The 12,702-nt window shown below is 34.3% G+C and overlaps 1 protein-coding gene across 3 annotated transcripts in view; it reads right to left on the minus strand.

The window, feature by feature from the left end:
- LOC110111036 (protein CHROMATIN REMODELING 4) overlaps positions 1 to 12,702 on the minus strand; it is a 46,512-nt gene that overhangs the window by 2,641 nt on the left and 31,169 nt on the right. For all 3 annotated transcript variants that reach the window (XM_020842728.2, XM_020842729.2, XM_020842727.2), the window contains exons 8-10: positions 7,931 to 8,045; positions 769 to 833; positions 22 to 688 (exon numbers count right to left, since the gene is read on the minus strand). In XM_020842728.2, the coding sequence (XP_020698387.1) occupies positions 22 to 688; positions 769 to 833; positions 7,931 to 8,045 (847 nt within the window). The remainder of the gene's footprint in view (positions 1 to 21; positions 689 to 768; positions 834 to 7,930; positions 8,046 to 12,702) is intronic.

The raw sequence follows: 12,702 nt of genomic DNA on the forward strand, positions 1-12,702 counted from the left end.
GAAGGAAATAAAAATACGTACAGAACCAAAGGGAAAGTAGTTGTCTGGAATGATATTCTTTAACCGAGGATTCAACACCTCTCTAGGTTTATCTGGCATTGTTAATGTTTCAGAAAGAGCTTCTCTACCACTAACATCTGCTGGTGCTGATATAAAATCTGACAAGCCAAGGGCAGCAGATCTCCTTTTCCCTTGATGAGATGTTTGTTTGCTAACTGGAGTTCTAAATGAACGAGCTGTTGAATGTCTCTGACTAGCATTAGGGGCGCAGAGCCCTAAAACAGGTAAAAGATTACTAGAAGACACCGAAGTTGCCAGACTTATTTTCTGAAAGTGTTTGCTCGGTGAAATTACAGCAGAAAGATTTTCAGTAGTACTAACTGAAAGATCAAGATAACTGCCATGATCTCTCTTGTGCCCATTCCTCATGGTCCTTAAATTTTTAACCATGGAGTTGCTGTTGAACCTAGAATCAAATGGCAGAGAACTTTCGGTATCCTCAGGTTTGACCGAAAGATCTAGCTTGCAGGCATCTTCTTTATGGTCATTATTAGTATCTCCATTAGGCATTCCTTTGACAGAGGGAAGAAGCGACTGAATAGATAATTCAGGTCTCTCAACAGAAGAAAGAACCCCAGTGATATGCCTTTCAGCAAGCCGTTCTTTTTGTCTTGTACGGAGCTTCGCACTGTCACAAGAAAAAAAAAAGTTTAGCCACCTATAAAAACTAAATGACAAAATGTTTGAAGGAAAGAACATTACACTCACAATTTTTCTTTCAGAGCTTGGCCAGCAGGTGTATATTCTCGTCTTGGCTCTTCTTCATTGCCACTCTAACATAACGAATAATTTCATCCAGCAGAAGTTTAAAGAACAATTGACGAAATAAATTCTCAGCGTTTCAAAGAAAAAACACACTAAAACCATACATTGCGATATGAATCTTAGAAAAGGGATCTGCAATAGGATGACTACTAAATATAAGTTAGCTGAGCTCAGGATTTTAGAGAATTGCATGCATTGCTTCTATACTAGAATTCAGGGAGTAACAATACTAATGGTACTCGCTTCTCAATATAATTTTATTTCGAGCATGGATTTATAGAAACTTATGCTAGAATTATGGAAATAACTATAATCTGGCATCATAGTGCATCTAGGGCCTTAAGGCCCTCAACAACAAATTTATAAGCCCCAAAATCACAAATGGATTACCGGTGTTTTAATTATAACAGACATTGTTTGATACCATCTAAAGATTTCTAAGAGTAATAGATTTATAATTCAAAAGGCTAATCATGTGAAAGTAAACCAAGTGGTGATAAAGCTTGAATGTATTGCTCCTTGAAGGCAAAGCTCATATGAATGATCAATTCAAGCCAAAAAAGTGAAGCAGAAAGGTAATTAAGTGAGATCAAACATTCAAGATTCTAGCCCTAGGTTGCTTTGTTTATCTTCTCTAGGAACCTTTTTGGGATTATTAGGCTTTTGAGAATGGTTTTGCTCTTAGGCTTTCTCACAAATTATAAATTGATTGTAATTTCGTGGGTTTCACAAATTGTTTAAATTTTAATTGTTTGGATTAATGTTTCAAAATGTTTAAGAAACGGCATAGAACTAGTCAACTCATATCCATCTTCATTAGGCATAAGTTGACAAATAGTTAAATTTTGTGCGCAAAATCATTATTTTCATAAAAAAACTCTTAGAACATGTTTCTAACGCCTTTTTACACTTGTCCCAAATTCATGACTAATGAGTTTTTTTAGTCATTGAATTTAAAGATTCTAAACTTCATGCCTACATATGCCTTGCTCTAGAGTAAACTTGTTTACTTAGTAAAGTTAAACAAATAATTTTGAAGAAAATTTTTTAGAAAAAGTTTAGTATGACATATTACTAATCTGTTTCAAAATTCTTGATTTTTTAACTTGCATTCCTATTTTTCATTAGAATTAAAGTTTATGCGTGCAAGGCCTGAAGCATACTTTTTAAAATATAAATGCATCTTTTTGTTTAAAAATCAATTGAAAATTCATATTATTTAACTGTGTTAAGCTTTAAGTCGTTTGGAAGTGTAATCATATTTTTACAGAGTTTTTTGAAAGATTCCTGCTGAAATTCAGAAATTTCAGCAAACTCCAAGGAATGTTTTAATGGTCTAGAGTTATTATTTTTCAATGAAATTTTTAATTGAAGGTCCCTAAAATGTCAAAATTTATCAATTCATAATTTTTTAATGTATTGAAATTGCCTCAAAAAATTGTTTTGGCCAACTCGGTACACAAAACTATCCCACTGATATAAAACAAAAGCTTGAAAATTATTAAAACTGTCATGAGTTTTTACCAAGTATTGAAATTATCATAAGATGTTTTTATAAATTATTGAAAATTGAAATTATCATGAGAGCTTTTTTATAAATTCAAGGAATTATCACGAGAGCTTAAATATTCTTTATCATTTGAGCTAGTTTTGTATTCAACCGTACCAAGCCACCGAGGCAAGATTCAGCCAAGGGAAAATCAAGGCTCATCAATCATTTTTCAAAACTAGATTTTTGGTGTTTCTCTGAATACCCATATGTTTGAAAGACTGAGAAAAGTTCGCCAAGCTTGGAAGGTGGCACAATTCTAAACAAATAGGGCTCGACAAAGTTATAACTCTTCATTATGGTTTGGCCATGTTTCAAAGCAACCAAAAACAACAACATCAAAGCCTTTATCCCACTACGTGGGGTCAGCTATATGAATCTATTTTCTCCATTGTGTCCTATTAAGAGTTAAACTCTCATTTAAATCTAATAAAGAAAGGTCATTTCTAATATCTTTTAACCAAGTCTTTTTAGGTCTACATCTACCTTTCTTAGCTTAGGCCAAATCTAATACACCAACTCTCCTAAAAGGGTCATCGGAAGGCCGTCATTTTACATGATCAAACCATCTAAGGTGACTCTCTCTAAGCTTATCTGTCATTGGAGCTACTCCAACCTTTTCACGGGTATGCTTGGTTCATATCATGTCTCTAAGAGTAAATCCACACATCCACCTGGGCATCCTCATCTCAACAACACTTAACTTAATATTATGCTTCTCTTTTAATGGCGAACATTAAATCAATGTATTTCTCCACGGGCCCCGGCGAGCATGTTATAAGTACACACGTGACGTCTAGAGATGCTGCATGGGTCAATAAGTGAATTCAAGTTCGAACCAGATCCTTCTATGCATATCGATAGGAGTCGACAGGGTTCAAACCATCAAACAAATATACAGTGGTGGCGACTGGTATATTTGTTTTAATACATTCATATTAGGTCTTCAAGGCCAATAACAATGAGAATTCACTAATAAAGGCATAAAGCCTACGAAACCCGGTCCCCTATCAATAAGTTGATAGGGTCGACAAGGTTTAATACAAAAAATAGAAATGACCCCAAACACCCCGATGATGGTCGTGTTGAATGCAGATATCAACTGGAGGGGTCAATTTCAAACTTTCAAAATGCCACTTAAATGTCATCTCAAAATCCCCAAAATCTAGATGTCTAAAATTGAAAATCAAACCATCCAACTATTTAAAGTAAAATCCATCCACCCTCCGTAATAGTTTGTCGTGGTTGACAAATTAAAGTTTACTTCAGCTCACATAGAGCTCCATTCTCAAACAATCTCCTGCCAGTAAGGATGTGGTACGTGTCCTTTGACCGGTGGTTTTGCCGCCAAATGGCACCGCAGGATAAACGGTTATGACCCGGGGCCCTCTGAACCGAGTGATTGAAGCCAAATGGCACCACGGAATACCGGTTATGGCCAGAGCCAATACACTCCTCAGTGACATCAAATCTTTGAGATATGAATCAATAAGATATGATCGATAGGGCACAAAGCCCTCTATTAGCTAAGGTGGATTCAAATTTGTCCCCTTAGACAAATATTCTACCAGGTCTACAAGGTCTCCTTGGACGAAGCAACCCATGGCTGCCGACAAGGATCCTTGTGTCAGGTTGGGTCGATTACCTCCTCTGACTAAGTAGACCAAGGACCATGATGGCCCGGGATGACGGAACCATATGATCTTGATAGGGTCCATCATCCATTCCCCACCATTTGCCTTAAGTGCAAGGTGGTGAAATTTTAAATTTTAAATATCAAATCTTTCAATCCTTCAAACTTCTAATATCCATGCCCATGTTGCTACTATCTGCCAGATAACATGTATCTCCTACGTATCTGATCGACGACTAGCCTTAATCGAAAGTTCTCTCTCGTGATCGAGAGGGGGTAATTAACTATAGGGGCTTGCGCCTATAGGAAACCAGAACTCAGATCATAAAGTCCTCTGAAGCAGGATTTCAAGCACTTAAGAGAAACTTGCTCAATGAAACAGTAACACAAGCAAAAGAATTGCTAAAACTATATTCCTTCTATCTTCCTCTTCTTCTAAAACAACGTTATATCCTTACTTAGCTAAGGATGTAATTTGCTAAAAGAATTTAAAACAAATAAAAAGGTACTAGTGTACTATGCTTAACAGAAAAAGTAAGAAACGGTTAGCTGAGGGATAGAGGGCACATGAGCAAAAAGTATAATGGGGTGCCAGCTCAGCTTAGTGGACCGCATCAGTTCCCTTCCGCTCCCAAAGGACTCAGCTCCGATGAGTCAATTGCAGTAGCCGCTTCATCAGGAGGGTGGTAGGGATAAATATCAGCAACATTAAAGGTCGAAGATATGGAGAAATCTTTTGGGAGATCAATAACATAAGCATTATCGTTGATCTTGCGCAGAACGGGGAATGGTCCAAATTTCTTGGGATGGAGCTTCGGGCAAGACCCTGTAGGGAAACGATCTTTCCGGTACCGAAGCATGATTAGATCTCCCGGTTGGAACTAAACAACTCTCCTGTGTTTATCTTGTGCCACTTTATACTTCAAGTTTGTGTCTTGCAAGCGTTCTCGGACATTCTTCAAAACATCCACAAATTGTTCGGCGGTCTGAACAGTAGCCGTGTTTCGGCATTTGGGGAGGACAGCCACATCTACAATGTGGTTAGGCATCTTTGTGTACACAATGCTAAAAGGGCACATACCTGTAGCACGATTTGGCATGGAATTAAAAGCAAACTCAGCTTGTCCCAGAACTTCCTCCCACTGTTTGGGATGATCTTGAACCAGACACCGGAGCATATTGGCGAGAGTGCGGTTAGTAACTTCGGTCTGGCCATCCGTCTGAGGGTGATACGCCGAACTTAGTTTAAGGTCGGTGTGGAATCGCTTTCAGAGCTCTCGCCAAAAATGACTTATAAACTTAACATCCCTATCTGAAGTTAAACTGCGAGGGATGCCATGTAGACGGACGATCTCCTTGAAGAATAATTTAGCAATGTGTAAGGCATCAAAGATCTTTTTACAAGCAACGAAGTGTGCCATTTTGGAGAAGCGATCGACGACCACCATTATGGAGTCCGAGCCTCTCTTGGTCCGTGGTAACCCCAAAACGAAATTTACCCCGCTCAGCTTAGTGGACCGCATCATCCTCGCAAAATGAGGGCGAAATCTCGGGATAGTGTTTTATCTACAAACCCATCTGCCTTACAAAATTTACCCCGGAACTTAAATTCATTAAAGCTCCCCCGAAGAAGAAAAAGCAAAACAGCGGGCGGAGGCCGGGGCCGAATTTTCGGAGCCCACATTTTTTTTTTTGAATTTTTTGATTAAAGTTATGTTTCCGCTACCAAAAAATAAGGATATCTTTGTACTGATAAAACTTTCATCACGTAACTTTTTATATGTTATAGAGATTGTGATTCTGAACATTTTGAATATTTTCTAGAAATTTCATACCGGGTATTTTGAAATATGCACTTTTTTAATTGAATAAAAAATAACATGGACTCTGAAAAATAGTTTTGTAGTAGGATCAAAGTCTTAAAATGTTATTATACACAATCTTTGATAATTTGATTATATTTTGAAAATATAAATTTCTGCTCATTAGTATGTTTTGTTGCCTGCCGTTATAGCAAGTTAAAAAACGACAAGTTAAAAAATTTTGCATTGAGTTTCTTTATACTTTAATGGTTGCACTGAAAGGAAATATGTATTTTATTGATTAAATAAATGAGTTTTGATATGAAAAATATCTATTGAGAGATATGGCCAAAATCTTTTGAGATTCTATCTGAAACCGAAAATCTAAATATGAAAATATATGAAATTCTATATGTTGGGAGTCATAAGGGGTCAGAATCTTGGATTCTATCTGAAAGAGAGGAAAATTTGTTATATTTTATTATATGAAATAGAGTGCATATGAAATTCAGTTTATTTAACTACTCAGTATTATTATTTAAATATTTGGATAAATGCAATGCTTGTATTACTCTGCTGGACATATTGAATCGTTACATTACATTTAATTATTTTGGAAAATGCTTAATAAAAGAAATGTTTGAAAAATTGGATCGATATTTGTGGTCAGCTGAGTACTTTTAATTCACTCCGATTTTGTATTCTGTTTTTAGGGTATGGGAAAAGAAATAATCTGGTTGAGTAGCTATTCAGGATCTAATATGAGTTTGTATATGTATTCTTTTTTTATTTTGTACAGTCATGACTAGCTTTCATTATATTTTTCTCTGATCTCTATTCTGTAGCCATGTACTATAGTGTTACTATTATATATATAAATGATGAAATGAAAGAGATTTTGTGTATGAGTTTATTTTAACACTTTAGATGTTTTTAGTAGCTCTGTAGCACGTTGTTCCTTTAAAATTTAAATTCAAAGATGAAACCTAAAAATTTTTCACAACTAGATTTTGGGATTCGTCTGTCGTAGGCCAACATGATAGGACTTGTCCCATAAGTGGGTCTTGTCGGGTTGGGTTGTGACACATAAGGATGCAAAGCAAATAAAGAAGTAGGCTAATCATAAGCAAATCCATATCAAGTACCAAGTCGAAGACCATGTTTTAGAGAAATTGCAAATGCATCTTCACCACAAGGATGTACCCAAAGGGTTAACAAAGGGATCTTATGAGTTCTTAAGCATACATGCAAAATCACAAATTCAAGTTCCTCTAGAAGCTCAAACTTCATCCAGTCTTTCATGTAAGTATGCTAAAGGCCTCCATTAGGACCGGATGATCTGGACCAAGATGATCCCAAAAGTGAAAGCTTAATCAAATGTAATAAATCAATGCATTTAAATGAGTTGAGAGCATATAAATGATTTTTAGCTTAATCAAATGTAAGGTGAGTTGAGAGCATATAAATGATTTTTAGCAATTTCGGAAATAAATCAATGCATTTAACACCGAGGATGCAAAGAGGGCATTCCTAGGATAGTTAAAGGAAAATGTCACTTATGAGAAACTTGTGGCATGTCCATGAGCATTCTAGCAAAAATGAGTTTACTTAGTCTCTAGAACTTTAGAGAATGTTTTTTAACCTCCTAAATGATTTTAGAGTTTTGCAGATAATTCTATTTAATATAGAAGCTTATAGAGTCTTGTAGATAGCTCTAACTCCTATAAAAGCTCCTACTTGTAGATATCTCACGTAATTATTATGATACTTGGCAGGCGTAGTAGTCTTAGAGCCTATGTAAAGGGTGAAGACCCCACTCATTTGTATGAACACCAAAAGAATCACAAGCTTGAGAGAATAAGACTTCAAAAAGTTATATTCCCTCTCTTGAGTTTTTGTGAGGGAGTGTGAGTTAAATTTGACTTAGAATTGGAGAATCTTAGTGCTATACGGCTCAGGGAGTGATAGATTTGTAAGCCCATAAAGTCTGCATGGACACGAGCACAAACAACCTCAACAAACCTTCCTTTAACACAAAAGAATTAAACAAAAGTAAAAATTAACCTAATATAACGAGTAAACAGGATTTCCATGAAGTCAATTCTATTTAAAATGTTGTACCTCACTTAAAGCTTCATTTGGCATTGAACCAAATGTTTCCTTGTAAGATATTGCTTTTTTCAATCGTTTTCCTCGACCTAGAACTTCCTCCTCCTCCACTTGATATGCCTCCCATCTAAAAGAAAATGCAAAAAGCAACTTCATATTACATAAGTACCTAACATGCAAGCATATTTTAGTCATAATTCTCAAAAAAGGGCATAAATAAATGAGTTCAAAATATTTTCTCTGGCAAGCAGCATTAGAAAAAGGATACATTCAAAACATGACAACAAAATCTTTAAAATCAACAAAACATGTAGCTAAGCAGAAAATTGCAACATGACTATCAGCATCCTTTCTCCCAATGTTTGATCATCTTGTAATAATGGAGCAAAGCTTCCTGAAGAAAAACATATCCAACCATCTATGTATCCTTCATTTATAGTTTCAGCCCATGCTTGCCTGAAAAAAATAACTGGTCTTGCATAGGCTCAGTACTACGCATTTAACACTTTTATCTAAAATTGAATCAAATTGTATTTAATTGCCTTTTCCTCTCAACTTGATCTCAAGAACTCATACATAAAACCTGTCAGAAGTCATACACAGGGATAAGCAAGCCTACACTTACTGACTAGCACGCAATAACTCAATCAAAGATGGTAAGACGTGAAATTTAATCAAATAGACAGATTGGTCGGTCCAAAGGTTGAAAGACAGATGAGCACCATCCATGTTTAACAACAGAAATCCAGAAGTTATTTCATAGATTCACTGTTCTGAATTTGAATACATTGAACTTAAATTTAACTGAACAAAGAAAAAGAAAGTGTAAGCCGACAAGTAGCATAGCACACTAAGCAATTTAGCATAATAGCAATACGACACAATGCAATTTAGCACAGTAGCATCACCCATTGCTTGAAAGGTAGATGAGAAGAAAGAAAAACAACCCTCATTAAAATATTCTAGGACTGGAGATTAAGACCGAGATTAATGGAAACTTGAGAACAGTTCTTGAAAATCAAAGGGCGCTAAATAAGAAAAATAAAACTACCATACCCTTCACAGAGCCAAAGTTTAGAGGACTAATGAAGGATATATCCACATCAATACCAAGATGGTAGCTAGCTTACTTGGTAAACGCTTTAGAAATTGTTATCAAGAACTTAGGATTGAAACGCATCTATATCAAATTTGTGTTTTAGCACTCAACTTAAAATGAATTGACACAGTGCAATTTGCATGACTAGGTAGAAAAAAGTATACTCCCACTACAAGTCTCCAGTCTATTTGATTCTTATTAGGTTATTTTAGGATGAAAGAAAATTAAATGAATTTGATTGACAAAAAGGACAACTAAAAAAAAAAAAGAATTGAGATACTTAATAACAAAATCAAATTTAAGTTTCGGACAATTAATTCATGAAAAAAAGGGAATGAAACAAAAGATAAAAAAATAGTAGATAAATTTGATTTTATGCCAAAAAATAAACTATGGAGATGAATTTTATACAAAAGTAATTAATAAAAAAGTGTAAAAAGAACAACAAAGCCATTAAGTTGCATTTTTTCTTGAAATGGCATATAAACAAAGTACTATTATAATTTATTTGATCATTGTTAAAAAGGAAAAGTAGGGTCAAAGGTACCTTAAAACTATTAAAAATAGGTGATAGCGCAACTCATATTAGAAATAGATGCAAAGAATTTATAATCAAAATTGGAATTCATCAAAGATACGTATAAATCTTATACTCGTATTGTTCAGAAATATGCTTATTAAAAAATTTAAATTGCTACACTATATGTTATCTATAAATGATAATATAATATAATTCTAATTGGCGGGTCATTTTCTTAAATAATCAAAAAATTTAAATAATATAAAAAACTTAAAAGAAAGACTAAATAAATTACATGCAATTTGGAAGGCAGAAATCACTAGCAATTTTGCGGCAATAGAAGAGAATTTATAGTGTATTTAAAAATAAATCAAATCTAACCATTTTCAAATATACCAAAATTTCCAAATAATTTAAAATATTACTCTGCATTTCTTTTACTTTAAACTTAACATAAATATTTTCAAAACCCCTGCATTTGAAATACTTTACAACCATTTTACTTCACACTAAACAACCCTTAAATCTTTTTAACTATCCTTTGAGAGATATTTCTGATATCATTCTCTCACCTCTTTATCCTTTCTTTGGGCGTGCTTTTATGAGATCGAATTGGAGATCTCAGAGGTGATGCAACAATTTTTACAATATCCTCCTCTTTGACTAATGTGGGAAAGGGGTAGAATATACTTCCCCCAGTGAGAGGAGAGGTCTCCATTATCTTGATAACTCTTTTATATATGTTCCTCTCTTTGCAACCTTTTCCTAAGTCTTCTATTCTTATTTCTTGTTTAAGGCTTCGTGAGAACATGGTCAGAACTGCTACTCACCTCATACTAACTAAATTGAAAAAGTTTTCTTGATACTGTTTGAACCGGAAGAACTAACAAATGCTGAAATGACTGAATTGGTATTGGCACTACTACGTCCTTAAATGCAGTTGGCGTTAAGCCTCTTTGTTTCTTATAAACTTTCTGAACCTTAGGGAAGGTCAGCCAGTTAAACAAAGAAGAACGAGAGGCTAAGGCCTTTGATGGACCTCAATCACCATTTTCCTACTCTCCCTAGCATGCATGTCAATTTCAAGAACCTTACTTTCTAATGAAAGGTTATTTCTCCAAGGCCTTGGCTTTAGAAGGCACAAGGACTTAAAAATTTATCCCCACGTTTTCAAATTCTTGCCCGAATTTTATCATATTCCCAAAGGGAAATCGGGATTGGTCAAAAGATAACTTAAGTTGCTCACCAAATTTGAAGAACAATTTCCCTTCATTTTCATCTTTCTAAATTTTCACACAGCTGAATTTCAAATTTTCTTAAAAATCAAAATTCCTTATATCAACATTTCTATTGTATTTTCTTCAATCCAATTATTACTTCACCAACCAATCACTGCATTGCTATTGTGGACCATCACCTCAATACACGTTAAAATATATATTTACAACGAAAACCAAAGTAAAACATAATTACCATTTGTGTTGTCTTGCCAATATAGCGAGGAAGTGAGACCCACTATTTTGGTTGCCTTCTTTATAAGGTCAGGTCATAAAGCCATTTTTTCCAAAATCTGACTCATAAGTCCCGCATATGAGCATGTTGAAAGCTAGGATTGTAAAGCCACACCTTCTTGGCCTCTCACAAATAAAGCAATAAGTTTTGAATCTCAATTCAAGGAAATTCAAAACATCAAAAATACAAGTTAAGAACTTAAACTAAGTATAATAAGTCTTCCAAGGAATTTAAGACCCAGCTCAAACTAAATTCGGGCCAGCTTCATGCTAAAAAACCCACCAATTTGTTTGCAACTTTTTGGAAATGTGCAATCAATTATAATTGTGTTTTTGGAAAAATGTAATCTAAAATTTTAAATTTTAATTTCATAATCAAGCGCAGCATTATGAATGGCATACTATCTAAAGGGATATAAAATGGTACCATTCTCAATGGGGTCATATTACGAAATTATAAATTATGCCCTGACTATTGTAGTAAAATTTAAGAAAAAATTATGTATGACCGAAGAATCAAAATGATATGCAATCATATATTTGGCTATAATAATTAGGATATTTCATCATCAATTATTATCGTCAGATCATCATAGTGAACTACATATGGCCCCAATGGGCCAAAATGATGTTTCAATTGAATATCTAATTACAATAACTTAGATATATTATCATTAATTTCATATCCAAATGTCTCAATAAGAGATGATATATTTCTCCTAGGAATGAAAATACCATTTGTTATTGAGTACTAGAATATGTCGATAATGATCATATTTGATTTTAACGTTTTCCAAAAGAATAATTTTCCCCCATCCTATTTAAAAGCTAGAATAGAACGGGGTCTATTTTATCTAGGGTCTTCAATCTCCTACAAAGGCAGGCTTTTGTAGTTAATTACAACGTAAAAAAGTTAGACTTCCAACGAATACTCTCGATTAGAATAATAATAAAAATTTTATTTAGATTTTTCAAAGAGTGATATGAAAGGAGGAATGTTGGATTTTTTAAATGGGATTAGACCAAATTTGAGCATTTTATTTTGGAAGCTAAAGAGTGAGAGGTATGAGGCATTTTGAGATTCTGAAACAATTTAAAAATGCCTCAATCTATCCTATGTTCGAAGTTGATATTTTATAAGAAATTTGAGATTAGATTCCCGATATTAGAGACTTAAGATCAGGGTCTGCCTCGATATTGGAGGCTTACATCATTTCTAAAATATTTTTAATATTATACTTATTCAATTTTTATACACTTTTTAATATATAAAAATTATAATACCGTGTCCAACTCGTGTTCGTGTCCTAAATCTCAAATGATGCTAGGAATGCATTGGAGAAGGTTTCAATCCTTGGTTTGAATGAACCATATTGAGGTTTAAGGAAAAATTTGGTTTTAAGGGTTTTTTGGGTTGAAATTCAAGTGGCCTTATGATCAACCATGGCCCATCAAGGGCTTGGTTCTTGTTCAATATATTATGAGGATGATAATAATATATTGAACAAGACTAAGAATTTTGGGGAGGGTCCTAAAGTCAAATTCCACAACATGCATGATTCAGTGGCATGGGCTATAAATACTTTAAGATTTTACAGCCTTTGGAATCCAATGAAGTTTTAGGGCTTAAAGAGCTTGGATTGCTTTCAAATTT

The sequence above is a fragment of the Dendrobium catenatum genome, unplaced genomic scaffold (genome assembly GCF_001605985.2).
Source record: "Dendrobium catenatum unplaced genomic scaffold, ASM160598v2 fragScaff_scaffold_1132, whole genome shotgun sequence".
Taxonomy (NCBI): Eukaryota; Viridiplantae; Streptophyta; class Magnoliopsida; order Asparagales; family Orchidaceae; genus Dendrobium; species Dendrobium catenatum.